General features: G+C 46.2%; 6 protein-coding genes across 6 annotated transcripts; 4 read left to right on the top strand and 2 right to left on the bottom strand.

Annotated features, from left to right (window-relative positions):
• Positions 1-395: 395 nt before the first annotated feature.
• On the top strand, positions 396-1,847 carry LY89DRAFT_753025 (glycoside hydrolase; the record flags this gene model as incomplete). Its single annotated transcript, XM_018221261.1, has 4 exons — positions 396-489; positions 674-1,159; positions 1,212-1,698; positions 1,805-1,847. The coding sequence occupies 4 exons, from the start codon at positions 396-398 to the stop codon at positions 1,845-1,847; spliced, it is 1,110 nt and encodes a 369-aa protein (XP_018068164.1).
• A 1,645-nt stretch (positions 1,848-3,492) lies between these two features.
• On the top strand, positions 3,493-4,045 carry LY89DRAFT_147579 (uncharacterized protein). Its single transcript, XM_018205371.1, has one exon. The coding sequence runs from the start codon at positions 3,667-3,669 to the stop codon at positions 3,946-3,948; it is 282 nt and encodes a 93-aa protein (XP_018068163.1). The 5' UTR covers positions 3,493-3,666; the 3' UTR covers positions 3,949-4,045.
• Positions 4,046-5,028: 983 nt separating this feature from the next.
• LY89DRAFT_687163 (uncharacterized protein) lies at positions 5,029-6,376 on the bottom strand. The gene is made up of 6 exons (XM_018215443.1): positions 6,301-6,376; positions 5,851-6,251; positions 5,699-5,798; positions 5,497-5,652; positions 5,347-5,426; positions 5,029-5,288 (listed from the first exon to the last, which is right to left on the bottom strand). The coding sequence occupies exons 1-6, from the start codon at positions 6,324-6,326 to the stop codon at positions 5,191-5,193; spliced, it is 861 nt and encodes a 286-aa protein (XP_018068162.1). The 5' UTR covers positions 6,327-6,376; the 3' UTR covers positions 5,029-5,190.
• A 174-nt stretch (positions 6,377-6,550) lies between these two features.
• LY89DRAFT_784671 (uncharacterized protein) lies at positions 6,551-7,581 on the top strand. The gene is made up of 3 exons (XM_018222809.1): positions 6,551-6,850; positions 6,910-7,147; positions 7,327-7,581. The coding sequence occupies exons 1-3, from the start codon at positions 6,782-6,784 to the stop codon at positions 7,341-7,343; spliced, it is 324 nt and encodes a 107-aa protein (XP_018068161.1). The 5' UTR covers positions 6,551-6,781; the 3' UTR covers positions 7,344-7,581.
• A 423-nt stretch (positions 7,582-8,004) lies between these two features.
• Positions 8,005-10,249, top strand: LY89DRAFT_721021 (uncharacterized protein). Its single transcript, XM_018218609.1, has 5 exons — positions 8,005-8,228; positions 8,308-8,392; positions 8,468-8,854; positions 8,923-9,785; positions 9,852-10,249. Exons 1-5 carry the CDS (start codon positions 8,145-8,147, stop codon positions 9,963-9,965), a joined length of 1,533 nt encoding a protein of 510 aa, XP_018068160.1. The 5' UTR covers positions 8,005-8,144; the 3' UTR covers positions 9,966-10,249.
• Positions 10,250-10,343: 94 nt separating this feature from the next.
• LY89DRAFT_687161 (TPR-like protein) lies at positions 10,344-14,286 on the bottom strand. Its single transcript, XM_018215442.1, has 9 exons — positions 13,856-14,286; positions 13,508-13,805; positions 13,263-13,461; positions 12,164-13,213; positions 11,644-12,103; positions 11,372-11,586; positions 11,052-11,310; positions 10,817-10,996; positions 10,344-10,764 (listed from the first exon to the last, which is right to left on the bottom strand). The coding sequence occupies exons 1-9, from the start codon at positions 14,065-14,067 to the stop codon at positions 10,482-10,484; spliced, it is 3,156 nt and encodes a 1,051-aa protein (XP_018068159.1). The 5' UTR covers positions 14,068-14,286; the 3' UTR covers positions 10,344-10,481.
• Between the last annotated feature and the right edge of the window lie 614 nt (positions 14,287-14,900).

The raw sequence follows: 14,900 nt of genomic DNA, 5'->3' as shown, positions 1-14,900 counted from the left end.
CCGTCTCCACAATCTCTTTAACTATTGTGCATAGCAATATATCTTCAACAGTTTTCAAGTCTGTTCCGTCAAATGTGTCTTCGACATTAACGGCTCAGGGTATGTCACTTGTATCATCGAAAGCATCTTCGACGACGGTATCGGTCAGACTCGAAACTGTGTCTTCGATGCAGTCACCGTCTACTGGCAGCCTGGGAGCTCTCTCGGCATCTTCACTTTCTAACGCAAATCCAATTTCAAGTAGTGTTCCTTTTGGAACAGACTCGGCGTCAACAGTCTATAATTCTACATTCGCATCTTCCTCCGCTTCCACCTTGTCTACGTCCCAAATGCTTGTTAGCGCTAACAACGCCACATCCCCGGGCTTCATATCTTCTATCACGAATGCGTCCTCAATGGCACCGAGCTCCGTTGCTCCATCATTTATCACTATTACTTCCTCGACAATGATGATGTATCAATCTTCAGCTAGCGCTGCAATGGGATCCAGTGGGCCGGCAATTTCTTCAACATTTGCTCTGTCATCATCGTCGTCAACACCCAACCCGACTGCAACATCTTCGGTACCAGCTGCGGCTTCAACAACTACTACAGCCCTAACGCCAATTTTGACCGGGTCCGCAACTTGGCTTTGTACTGGGTATGTTGTTTCCATTATATTGCCGTTGTCAAGCTAAACATCTCAAGGGACAAGGACCCTATCAGCAAAGGTTACTTCACACTTGTCAACAAGGCACCGCAGATGTGATCCCCATCGTATTTATCGACTACTTCCCACAACAAGGTAACGGGTGGCCTGGAACGAACTTCGGCAACCAATGTGGGACAGGAGTCTATTCTGCACCTGGTTATGATGGTGTCGACAATCCAGCTAACAATCAGCTCTTAAATGACTGTCCTTCAATCGCCCCAGATATTCCAATCTGCCAGATTACTTATGGAAAGAAGATTGTATTGTCGTTGGGTGGTGGAGGATCTTTGAATTATCAATTGACTGGAGAGGCTGATGGAATATTCTTTGCGGATTTTCTTTGGGGTGCATATGGTCCCCAGAATGCAACTTGGTTTGCAGAAGGAAATTCAAGACCATACGACGGTCCGAATGGAGAGGAAGTCAAACTTGATGGATTTGATTTTGACATTGAATTGTACTCTGACGGTAAGTCACCAGTTATCAAGCGAGTCTTAAGTGCCAGACTTAATCAACATAGACAACTCTGTCGGTTGCATTGCAATGATCAACCAACTACGAACCCATTTCGCCAGCGATCCATCTAAGCAATACCTGATCACGGGAGCACCAGGCTGCTTTGCGCCAGATCAGTCTATGGGGAACATGATCGCGGGAGCTCAATTCGACATTCTTTGGATCCAATATTATAACAACGCCATGTGCTCAGCTCGTCGATTCATCGATGCAGATATCGGCTTTTCATACGACACTTGGACAGCAATCCTCGCTGGTACCGCAAGCGCGAACGCAAAGCTCTACATCGGTCTCCCAGGAGACCCTTACTCAGCCAGCACATATTCTTTAACGGAAAGTTACTGGCTGAATCAAACTGAACCTGCCTATCTGCTTTCGATATACGCTTGCAGACCAAACTTTGGTGGTGTGATGATGTGGGATGCCACTTCGGCTGAGAACAACATTTTGAGTAATGGGCTCAGCTATGATCAGGAGATCAAGAATTTGTTGTTAGCGCAGGAATCTGCTCCTTGTATTACGCCTACCTCGACGGCTGCTGCTTCAAGTCCAACGCAGACTGTTATCAGTATTGACGGTACTTGTGGACCTTTCAAGACTTGTGCTGGAAGTATGTTTGGGAATTGCTGTAGCCAGGTAAGTGCCCCAAAAGGAACCTGCAGTTGGAAATATATTCATGTCTTCAAAGTATGGGTGGTGTGGAACAGTGGATACAAGCAACACAGCAAATCCATTCGGAGCGTGGTGTGGTATTGGTTGCCAACCAGCGTATGGAATTTGCGGTAGCCAGTTAGTACTTTCCCTGTCTTGAAGTCTGTGTCGGTTGAATAATCTTTCAGATTGAGCACAGATGGTACTTGTAGAATAGGAAAATCTTGCCTGGGAAGTGGGTTCGGAAATTGCTGTAGTCAAGTAAGATTCTCTCTGATCACTCTCTTAACCATCACTTCAGCTAGCATCTGATTCTTCGCTCCTTATAGGGCGGTCTTTGTGGTCAGGATGGTGGATACGGCGAGTTCTGTGGCACAGGTTGCCAGACAGCATTTGGGTACTGTGGACCACCGTACGTCACTTACACCACTAGAAGAAATTCGTCCCACGAAGGATAACAAAAGGAGTGAAAGCTAAGTAGAAGAATAGAATATACACCACTGATGGTCAATGCGGAGCCGCTCGAGGTGGAACTAGTTGCTATGCAAACAGCACGCTGTATCCGTGTTGTTCTCAGTACGATTTCTGTGGAGTAGGGGACCCATGGTGTGGAGCGGGATATCAACCGGAGGTGAGTGCTTCTGATCTGAACTGTCTAAAGTTGTGTACTGACATAGGTGACAGTATGGATTATGTGGGTAAAGAAATGCACGAGAAGAAATGTCCAGAAAGGGTACCAGTATACTGGTGTTCAAGATACTTTTATGAAGAAGTGAAATGATGACATGCTATCAAATTATATCAAGATTATTCGGGCCCATATCTCGTTATTATGAAGAGGTCACAGTAAGCAGGAAGACTTCATTAGATAAATCAGAATTACACACAACGCAAAGAAATTCGTTGACGACATCAGTCACGGTAGCTTCTTTTCCTTCTTCTTCCCTTTCTTCCTCGCTTCTCGAATCCTTTTAGTTTCTTCATCCATATCCAGGCGCTTCACATCTGTGCCATCAAGCCCATGCACACTAACAACATGCCTCTTGCAATTTTCTACCCGAGGAAAAGGATGTCCAGCAGAGCGCGATCGTTTGCAAGCCGGAACGAGACAGTAATAATTCTCCATGTTGATATGGTGTTCGTTGACATGGCGGTCGAGGTGGCGTTTTGTTGCATGTCGAGCTGGACAATGGGTGCAGAGGAAAGGCTTCGAGTGGTTCTTGGAATGATGGCTGAATCATTGTTAGCATCCGAATGGGAGAGTGGAGGGGAAATGACTTGCTTGTACTCGGTCATGGAAGAGAAGGACTTTGTACATGAGGGCCATGTGCACTCAATCTCTGGTACTGTGGCAGAAAGTGTAGAATTCGGAGGTTCAGGATGTTGCGATTGGAGCTCGCCCAAATTGCATGCAAGATCTATGCTTGATGTTGGATTATTGACCCTCGTCGAAGGATGATCAATCTGTTGATTTGATACTGGCAATTGGAGGGAGCCAGAAATGGAAGTTATGTCGTCAATCTGCAGGCCAGCTGCAGTAGGGAGCGTGATAGAGCAGTCTGGAAAAATATCGTCCAACAGAGGGTCGCTGGCGAGCAATGAGAGATCAACTTGTTGAGACAGCAGCTGTTTGCCGGCGTCAAAGAGAAGGTCGAAATCAGCGTTGAGGGCACAGCGAAGATCGAGGAATGTTGTATCACTCGACCTTATCGACTCATTCGAGTTGAAAGATGGTAGAATGCAGTTTTGACCGGTGGCGCTGAGAGTTGTACCTGGGTCGAAAATAAATGCACGCTGGTTACTAGAAAATGCTCGCTTATCGAAACAAAGACCGCGAGAGGATAAGAATTCAAAGGGTCCCTCAGACGAAGAAGTTGCGACCGTTGCTGTATGTAAATTTTGTATGGAATTCCCATTTTTTTGGTGGTTATTTTGTATGCGTTTCCAATTTTTTTGGTGGTTCTTTTTGGACTCTGAAATTGGTCGTGCGCTTCTGCAGAGTCCGCCGTCCGCAAGGCGGACTGCTGCAGATTAAAAAAGAGGCTTTTCAGCCAACAAGGTGTCCAGGGCGCAGAGGCCCTGGCAAGTAAGAGAAAGGCTAATAGCCTTCAAGTAGGGTCCCAGACTCTCTATTGTCGTACAGGGTTGACGCTGCAAAGCTGTTGATGGTAGTGAAAGAAACGGAGGGATCCAACGATCTTAAATGTCAAATTTTAAGGCCTCCAACGGTTATTGTTTCTCGAATAGGCCGTGCATGATGTAGAGGGATGCTGTATGGATGAAATAAGCGAGCTGAAGTGGGGAGGCAAGTGCTTTGAAGCCTCGCGGATCTCATTGGAGGAGATTTTCATCTCGTCGCCGTAGCTGGGATACTCTAAGTGAGGCCTCCTAAAATGGTTTCTCAGCCTTTCCTTCCCTGATACCAATAGGAGAGCCTCGTTTTTGATACACTTGCGTCGAGATGTCAGCGCTCGATCAACAACGACTGTTACCCACTGGAAGCTCATGACAAGCGCCAATTCAAGGATGCTCAGACATGAAAGAGTCTCAGGATAGTTCGTACTCGGCTGAATAGGGGGATGGTCACGATCACGTGAGAGTCATAAATTCTCTATCTCTGAGGCTTTCTGACCTGGGACTCGTACTGAAAATGAAGTCTGCTTTATTGAGAAGTATGTGAGCTATGATGACTATTTTGATTGTCCATGAATCACTCGGAAGAGCAGAAGCAACTGATAAGCTTGGTTGAAACGAGCAGGGAATCTAGCCAGCAGTGATCTGTGACTGAGAACCGGGACAGATCTGCTATGATCGTTAGGCAGCAAAGATAATCGTGCATATGGTGGGTATACAGTCCCCGGCCGCTAGTTGCTACTCCAGTATGCCAATATGCATAAGTACCTGCTATTACTAAAGAAGTTTAGAACGAGCTCAAGTCGACGAGAGCTAGCAGATGTTTTACATGTCCACTGTGGCCCGTGTCTTCTTGAGGCAAACCTTTTTCGCCTGCTATTAATATTTGCAGTTTTTGGCGATAAAATATCTAGCATACTCACGAATCATGTTGTAATAGGTATATTCCTAGAATAACATGCGCCCAAAGCAACGATCACACGCACACTATTTCCTTAAATTTGGGTGCGACCAAAACACGAATCTCTGTAGTTTCTCCGAAGATTTATTGGCTATACGAGATGCTTGCAACGACCGATCATACATCTTAATGTTTTTGTTATCGCCTATAGATCGTAATATGGCCCTCCAGCATGGCGGATAGGCATTAGGAATTTGTACTCTGCTTATCATATCGCTACCAACAAGCCTCATCCTTCTCACTCTCTAGTTATCACGAGAGATCTAGTCTCAACGCTCTCGCGTGGCGGAGCTTCTCTAGAGGATTGGGGATTATCGAATGAAACGTGGGGGCAGACTGAAAAATTAAGAGCTACCCTGGCAGAGAATAATTGTTCACCAAAAATGACACTCACATCTTGCATGAGGCCCAGCTTTAGTATCATACATAACAAATGCAAAAGGCTCTGAGTCTTTCTGCCGAGATAACCAGTACCTTCACAATGGGTAAGTATTATATTCATGAGGGACACAACAAGTGAAATAGGAGAAGAATCTACAATTACCATTTGTGGTTTGAGTTATGCTTAAGAAAGTAGACCTCGCCAATGTGTTCGGGGACAATTCTATCACAAGAGATAAGATCCGCTGCAGCAACTGAGCGACTATCACACAGAGCCAGTGGTCTGTCTTCTACAATTGGAAGTAAACTTCGCCATGTACTATTGATTCAGTTAGAACAATACATGACGCTTAAGAAGAGCTTACTTGATAATCCGAAATCGGTAACCGGGTCTCATATACAATTCCTTTTCCCTGTCGGGAAGATGTTTGTTGATCATTTGTGGTCCGAAGTTGCGAGATATGTCTTGCGGTCTTTAGTTTTCATATTCAAATCCATAGTGTGAGTTTTCGTGTACCGTTATGTGCCCCTCTGACAGGCCCTTCTGTATGTAATGGATCATTCAAATCGTACTCCGTTCGGTCAAAAAGAATATTTGTCCTCAGCGCCATATCGTAACACTTCACATACACAGCTCCTAAGTTTTTAAGATGAAGTTCTTCGGTCTCCGACTTATACCTAGCGACATCTTCTGGGGCCTCGAATCGGCTTATCTGTGTCGTGTGATCGAAGACTTGAAATCCATTGACATCGATTCGCGGCTTGTCTTTCAGGAATCTCATGTCATGGATTTGGATCTTCCGTGATTCAAACTCTAGATTATCTAGGCGCTCCTTGTCTGGATCAAACCCGTCTCGGGGCGGAAGTGAGCACCAATATGGTTTGACGTTGTCGTAAAGTTCCAAGTCTTCGAGGTATCGTGAGAGGGTTGAATATTTCGTTCCTGCAAGGGTTCAAAATCACTTACTCGATAGTTGCCTCTATATCAGCCATCTTTGCGCTTCTTATTTCTTGATAAGGACATTCAATCACAGAAATTGGTATACTATGGGCAGTTTCGTTCTCGCTCTGCTTGGCATGCGTAGATAGAACGCGTCTTACTCATCAAAATGATAGGCGATGGTAACGTGAGAGGGCTACACCAATGGGAACAATTCTGAGAGTTGGGCACGCCGCATGACTTTCGACCTTTCATTTGTCAGATTGACAAGGGAGGCCCAAACTTTCAGCAATCACATCTTGCCTCACAACCCTAACTTCTGTACCATCTTCTCAACCACATTCAAGTGTTTGCGAGCACCTCATCAACTCTCGAACATCTGGGTAGGAAACTCCACTTTAGAATCGTTCCTTAATCTCGATTTCGCACCTATCTCAGATGAAAAAGGAATTTCTCAGAACCCTTGAGCATACAGTGCCAGATAAAATCTGCCCCACTTATTGAAGAGATGGAAGGCAAGGAAGCATACAGGGAGGTATCGTCTAATTTGGATTCTCAGGACTCAAAGTATATTGATGTAAGTCTAGCCCTTCAAATCACTCAGATGAATACTCACAGATGACTCTTTTGTGACAGGAGTCACGAGAGCAATCGCCACAAGCTTTCGATGATCTAAAGAGGCCAGAGCCTGATCCTTATCCACTCCTTTCAACTCTACCTGAATCCGTTGCTTCGTTTTTCAGCACTGTGAGTTCAGACGGGTTCCCACCAGACCTACCAAAAGCACAGCCTTGGAGGCAGATATTGGCCGCACCACTTCCACCACAGCAGGATGGCAAACTCATAATTGCTTGCCCAAAGAAGTGTCTCTACGGTATGTTCGCTTTCTGTTTCTGCAGCTAATATGTTCTTCTTCGAGTGAGTTCCTTTGGACAAGCGACGGTTATTCTCACCAAAGCAAAAGACAGCCTCCCATTGAAGAATATGATAGCTGAATGGATGTCTTCGGGCTTGTTCCTCGCGCTCTAAGATCAAAGACTGACATCTTGCAAGGGAGTAATAATGGATGAGTGGAAACTCTCAAGACTGTGAATAGAACATGGTATATTTGGTTGCTTGGGGATGTTTGTTCAGAGATGAAATACATGAATGATATCGAGAGAATACATGAAGATAAGGTGGATTCAGAGCACAGGTATCGACTTTGCTGTGGCCCTTCTGGTCTTTGAAGGAATCCATGGTCTAGGGACTCGTTTCAAAGCTTAAATGCTGTTTGCTTCGCACCTACAATTCACAATCAAAAATGACATTTTGCTGTTCAGAGTACAAAGCGGGACCAATGGATGTTCCACTGCCTCTCACTTCCTGATGGGCACCAGCAGAGTGCAGGTTTGAGGCTGAGAGCAACCAACAAATGTGGCCATGACTTTTTGCTGTACGAAGCTCAAACTGTCAAAGAGGCGCAGTTCCATTTGCCAATTGCATGCTTTACAGGCTTTGATGCCGCTGTCCCGTGCGCATGACAACCATTTCTGCCTGCAGCTATTGCACATTGACCCCGCACCTCGTATAGCCACTGACAAGGCGGGCAGACATTCAAGGCAACTTCAGGCGAGGGACGCAAGATAGGGGAAGAAGCAGACACGACAACGCAGGAAGGTGTGCAGCCTTCCGGGTAGCCTATGACACCACGATAATGATAAGGCTCTCAAGTCTTCGGCACTTCATGTGAAGCTGAGTGCTGATCATGAGAGACTTTTCTTCGAAGGTTTTAAAAGCCGAGGACTTTGGCGGTATGAACGACAAAGACAATCTAGATCGAATATCCTTCGGCAATCCTTCGCCCATACAATTCCATCATTGTTACCGACATGCCTCCAGAAAGCTTCAAAGTTGAGGGCGCATTTGACCCGAAACCATCCACTGCGAGAACAAAGACTTGGTCATCACGAGTAGTATGCCATTAAATCTTGATGTCTGGGTTGCGAATTAAGAAACCTAAAACTGAAAATGCAGCTAATTCATGAATTACAGACTGGAGGTCTACCAGATTTTGGATTCTATAGAACGTCGACTGTTGATACCCTGACTGAATATAACGAAGGAAAGCAGTTTGCAGGTATGTGGTCATGCTAAACTCCGTCTTGGCAATCCCCAAATACATAACCAAAACGATTCTGAGACCAATTCCTAGAGAATTCAATTGCCCTCACAGACGACGAAAGACAGAAACAAGATGCGTTGATACGCTCCCTCGTGGCCGGCGCAAGCATCAAAGGTGTTCTCGCAACTGCTTCCTGCTGGTACGGTGCATATCTCCACTCGAAGATAAAGCAACACTGGATCTTGCTATCGAGAGTTTTAACAGGACTGAAAGACGATTCCATAGGATTGGAAAAAGGCAACTTGGGTGTGGTATACCACTTTCTACACGAGATCGCCAAGCTATTGATGTCCACGGAAGAGCTCGCTTTGGTGGCCATTGTAGATGAGTTGGACAATGCGAACCTTCTAAAACCACAGCTCGACGAAGAGCGCGCACTTCCCAATCAGGCAGTATGGGTAGCAGTAGGATGGCTGAGTACGCTCCTCTCCATGTTTCTCTCCGTCTTGGAGTCAGTGTTGAACTTCAACTAACACCTTTTCAAGCGATGCTGTACGAAGCAGCCACCCATCCAAAACCAGACAAGCTCGAGATTACTCGAACGTCCACAAGCTTATCGGGGTATCGAAATCAACTCTTCAGTCGCAAATACTTCAATTATAAACAGGGGTTTGATTACGTCGATGTGCCCCTGTATCGCCTGATCAGCAAATTCGGAGACTTGATACCAGACGTTCCAACACCGCTGCCATACCATCGAGCATCAGAGACAATCAAGGTGTCATCCGTATGCTTCAGTACTATACAGAACCTCGCAGATCTCAAAGTGGAGTTTGTCACCTCACTCGCCCTACATCTTGAATTAGATAGCAGCAGGAAGACACTAAAGATATTCCAATTTCCCTCGTTCTGCCGGATGATGATGGCAGGCGAAGGAGACAACACTCTCACCCGAATTCTCAACAACAACGCTGCAAGAGGAACTCAAGACGTCACAGAGCCACAGGTCTCATCGGAAGACTTCTTCAGAGAGATCCTCCTCTCCTTCCGTCTTATCTTTGGGCAGGACGAACGCTCCTGGAAAGCTTTCTCACGAGCAGTTCCTGCCTGGGAAGAGCGAGTAGAGCTCTCTACAAGTCCATCATGGGAATCCAACTGGGATTGCGATCCCTTGCTCCACGTTCTCTGCGGTCGAAGTGCCGAGTCCTCTGAGGCTAGGAAGTTGTATGATGAGGTCGATGCCAATGAACCGACGAGTAACTACATTCCGCATGCAGATTTCAAGTACTTTGGGAAGAGGTTGCTGGATTTGCAGGATTTCATCGACCAGCATCAGCCGAAGAATGTGAGGGGACTGTTGAATGATAGACGCGATGTGGCGGCTTGGTACACGCTTTGGAACAACCAGGTATGAGCCTAAGTTCACAACGAGACCCGCGATTTGGAGCATATACTGATTCTTGTTATTCTGTAGCTTTTGATATTATTCGCTTCCATTACGATATTCCTGATGATCGTCTCTCTGATTTTCCAGATTTACCAAACCTGGTTGACAAAGGAACAACTAAATCAAGGCTCGTCTCCATAAAGAAATGTCGGAAAGTGGTACTGAATGCTAGGAAATTCTATCTAGATTGAAGATACATTGTAGGTCAGTGTCATTCCGGAGTATTTGGGTCTAAGTCAGTTGAAAAAGCAAAAGCTGGAGAGCGTAAAAAGTGTGGTTGCGGGGTACAGCCCTTTGACGAACCCAATTTAAGTAGAATGGGACAATCTGCGAAGCTGGATTATAGAGTGGCTCAGGTCGTGGGGAAGCTTATCATGTCTATACAAAAATGAAGTCATTTGTCATATGCTACAAGTTGTCTGGAGATCTCTCTGTCTTCTGCAGTACCGGCTACGGGGTTGATCAACTCGAGGAAGCTAGATCACCAAGTTTCGAAGACTTCATGAAAATTTCATACCAGTAAATTAAGAGATTATATTCGTATGAACATGGTGAACATTGAAGATGTTCCAATATCCACTTGGAGTAACCGACATTATCTAACTTTGCATCCTTGATGGGACAAAAATAATAGTCCCCTTTGAACATCCAACATTTTCAGCGATAGAACAGCGGAACAAGAGCATCGTACCGATCCTCCTCTTCATCTCTGTCCGCATCATTTTCAATAAAAGGAATAAGTCCACCTTCGCCTGACGCAATCAATTTCTGCCGGGCGACCTCAGCCCTGCTCCTAAATTCCTCAGCCTCATTCTTGAATGTGCCGAATGTATCACTCTCCAATACCAGCGCCGTTTTCCAACAGATCCTGGCAATAACGCCGTCATCACGCGTGGGACTTCGAAGCTCTGCTATGCCTCGTGCTTTGTCTAGGTACATCCTATGATCAATTAGTAAGTGGGAATGGTGTGAAGGAGGGAAAGAACACATACTTGGCAGGCTCAGGGTGGCCCATCTCAAATTCTACGCAAGCAAGAGAGTAATATGCTGCTGCGGTGATGGGATGGATTGGTGTTTCGGTGACAGCAATCTGGCGGCATTGATCGTAAGCACGCCATGCAAGGGTCAAATGTCTCTGCAAGAACTCTATGTTGCCGTAGGCGTATTGAATGCTGCACGAACGTCAGCCAACTTATATGCACACTCCCCAGACAAAGACGTGTGTACTTGGCCATGATTCCTTTGTCTGCACCGATGGTGCGGACAACGATTGCCTCTGCGAGTTGAGTCAAATTCATCGCTTCTGTCAAGTTCCCCTGAAGCATGTGCATCCTTCCCACAGAAAGATATGTGAAAGCCAGTGTTATGGCTGTGGCATCGCCGCCATCGGCCCAAATCTGCACGGCCCTATCAAAGTAATTTCGCGATTCCTGCAAGTTCCCTTGTGCGGTCTCAAGATTTCCCATGTTATTGTAGATCGAAGCAACTGGAGTTCAGGTTAGGAGAGGAGACCTGAGGAAATTGGAACGCGTTTGGGGTAAGCTCACCTGCTGGGTCATCGTGCGGAAGTCTATTAAGTCGAATTCGCATTGTGATATCCCAAGCATTACGGCATTCGGTCAACCTGTTAAGATCGTAGGCAATGTTGCCAGAAATAAGCATGAGGCGTGCATAAAGTAGAGAAGTCTTGTCTGCACAAGCTGAGGTCGCTGTTTCGATGACACGACTGCAAACGTCGAAGTCTCCAATCTCGCGGAGATAACTGTTGGGGTTTTCAGCAAAGATTGCAATGGAAGTAGAAGAATGTTATGACACTCACTATGCGCAATTTCCAAGCAAGCTAACGAATGCATCCGTAGCACTGAGAGCACCGGAGCGTACATATTCAGAAAACTTCTTACTAAGATGGGCGCCGTGGGGGATATAGACCTGGCAAACCTTCCAGTCCTTGTACATAGTAGCAATACCTTGCTTAGGAAATTGCTCGTATACGAGTCTGGCGGCCTGTGCAAAGCTCTTCTGCAACTCATCCACATCATGATAACTGACAGCTTCTTGGACAACACGATGAACAGAGTACACCCGACCATCTTGCTTGATCAATTTGCGGTCCAGAAGTTGGTTGACTGCTTTCTCGAAGTCTTCGGATGCAGTGATAATGCTGAAAATGGAAGCGCGTTCGTTTTCGTCGAGATGTACAGGGTCTTGTCTGCAGAATGATAGTGCAATGTCCAGCGCTTTCTGGGCTCGAGGAAGGAATAGTTCCACTTGGATATCATCTGAAGAAGGTTAGCCCGCCATTCCTGTTGGTAAAGCCATGTTGTGAATGGAAGTTATACCTGGTGAAAGCCATGCCAAAACACCAAGGAGAGTTCTGGCGTGCGAACTCAGAGCTTTGAAACTCATGTCCCATAGGGCATCCAACGCTTTTTCCGAAGGAGATCTCGCGCTCCTGTGACGGTCGGGAAGAGTCCTCACCTTCTCCTTGAACATCTCATACGTTTTGACAATCGTTGGACCGCCTATGGTAGAATCTTGAATCAGGATAGCCGCTTGCTGGATGGCAAGAGCAAGACCTTCCAGTTGCTCCAACATGTTCTTAGCAGCTGTGACTTCGGATTGGGGGATTCGACCTTCTCGTTCATCTTTCTTCCAATCTTCGCCAAGCAATTGGAGAAGGAGATCCCAACTCTCCTTCGAATTAAAAGGCTTGACCGTTCCGCCCTTCCGCTGCAGATCTTTAGAGAAGTTGTAATACTTCCGGGAGGTTATAAGAATGGCCCCGGATGCACCAATCGGCCAATATGCCTTCAGAACCTGATCCCGCTCGGCATTATCGAATATCATCAACCACTTCTTACTCGTCCTTTTGAGCCAATTTTGAACGGCTAGTAAATTCTCCTCGTGATGTCCAGCCCTATCCGCACCTGGGAGGTTCAAAGACACCGCGGCATTCGTAAAGCTCTGCCGAATCGACACTGAAGTCTCGCACTGAATCCAAAATATTGCATCAAACCCCGCAAGATTCTCGTGTGCAAACTGCAGCGCAATTTCGGTCTTTCCAACTCCTCGGCGACCATAGATAGTATACGTACGTAAGGATTGATCGTCTTTGGGACTGAGATATGCCAGAATTTTCTCCAGCTCCTCAACTCGGCCGTAGAATTTCGGATTTTTCTGAAAGGGGATGATTCTATTCGGGAAAGTTCCAGGTTCGTCGCTCTCCGGCATGAGCGCGTGTTTCATGGACAAGTTCTTGATCATACGATCCTGGTTGACTTTTGACAAGCTGGTTATCTCATTGATATGTCTGACGATGTCTTCCAGTGTAGTCAATTGGGTGTTGATCGCCTCGTTGAGATCCGGCCAAGCTAGATTCGCGGCGTGTTCTGAAAACTTCGTCAATCCATGATATGCATTGAAGTTGCAATAACTTACCAGATGAGCATTCGTGCAAGTATCTGATTGAGTCCGATAATATTGTAGCAATTGGATCAAGAAAATCAACAACCGCCAGCAAGGCCTCATTGTTGTCATCACAAGCAGCAAGACATCGATTAAAACGAGCCATAATCGTCCGAATGGTATTAAACAAGTCGCCAATTCTTTTGAGTCTCTCAGGAGAGGAGTAGGAAAGCTGGAAATTGTCAATATTATGTTCAATGCTGGAATCGAAACAGTACCTTTAAGTTCAAGTATACCATGCCCCAGAGAACATCGAATTTCATTGGGTGCGGCACCACCAAGGCCTCGAAAGCCTGTGTGAGAGTGTTGAGTGTTCGAGGAAACGGCTGGATTCGACCCATTTGCCGCTTCATATCGCGTGTGGATGAGGCATCTGTGAGTTTTCCTTGAATCTCGGTCACCACTTCATGCCAGCCAGGATACTTCGACGCAATCTTTTGGTCGGAAGGAGAGAGGATTGATGCAGCAGAATTTAACACATCCCTCAATCTGAAGATAGCGAAACCTCTTGTATCGCTATGATCTTTCAGTATGGTTGAATGGACAAAGGGTGTACAACATCTTACTCAAAATTGATGTCATATTCATCTCTTCTTTGTCCTGCGACACTCACCCCGCCGAGAGGGGCCATATTCGATGGGATAATGCTGTCCCCTGCCTTGTCTTCCTGTATCACCAGATCCTCTAACTCATCCGACACCTCGGAGCCGACTTTAGTGAGGGCATCTGATCCATTCTCCGAGGTCTCCACCTCTTCTCTGGCATCGATCTTAGCCATGCCAGCTAGGAAGCTTGAGTTCGTGCCTTGAGAACCGTTTGTTACCTTCATCCCTCAGCGCCTGCGGTATGAGAGGAGCATGAAAGACGAGCAATGCTGCACGAATAGCTGCGGGATAGCGTCATTCGCTCATGGCAATGAGTTTTGGTTGATTTTACATTCAAGGATTCCCCTTGAAGCATATATGAATGGCTTTCATGAGGGCATACCAGAGCAGCTCTCTTCACAAAACCACGCGGAGGTTCGAGAAAGCCTTACGATGCAAGGTCCATGAAGAACGGCATCTGGACGCGACTTGGCATTCATTGTCTTGGATGTGGAGTAGATCAGTTTCTGGTGAGTATGTTGCACGACAGTTGTGTGACCAGTAAAGTAATACCGATAAGCAGGGGCTGGGCGGGGTTTGGGGCAGACTCACTGTGGTCGGGCGTAGAGGCGTAAAATGTGTATGCAAGCGACCCCAAACAGCAAGCTGGGCGTGCAGAAATATATTACTAATCGTAATCAGCAAACAACTTTCGCATGCCAGCCTCACGTTTCATTTGCGCATATGCAAAGGATCGCAAATTTATGAACTGCCTGAACCATCTTGGCAACTTTGCTTGGTTGTTCGCATCTTTCACCCAGCCTTCTCTGCTGGGCTCAGTCATTTAATCTTGTGACAAATCTATAGATGTAAGCTCAGCCTTTGCAGAATGTCCAAGGCACTGCCACAAATATCAAATCAGACTCTGAGTTTCGTCTCGGCAACTGCTGCTTTAACCTGAGCGAAGGAGAGACACGGGAGTCTTGGAGAGAGAATTGCTTTGCGTTTCGAAGCAACGATCGATCAA

The sequence above is a fragment of the Mollisia scopiformis genome (assembly GCF_001500285.1).
Source record: "Mollisia scopiformis unplaced genomic scaffold LY89scaffold_18, whole genome shotgun sequence".
In the NCBI taxonomy this organism is placed as follows: Eukaryota; Fungi; Ascomycota; class Leotiomycetes; order Helotiales; family Mollisiaceae; genus Mollisia; species Mollisia scopiformis.
This window is presented reverse-complemented; position numbering and strand designations above follow the sequence as displayed.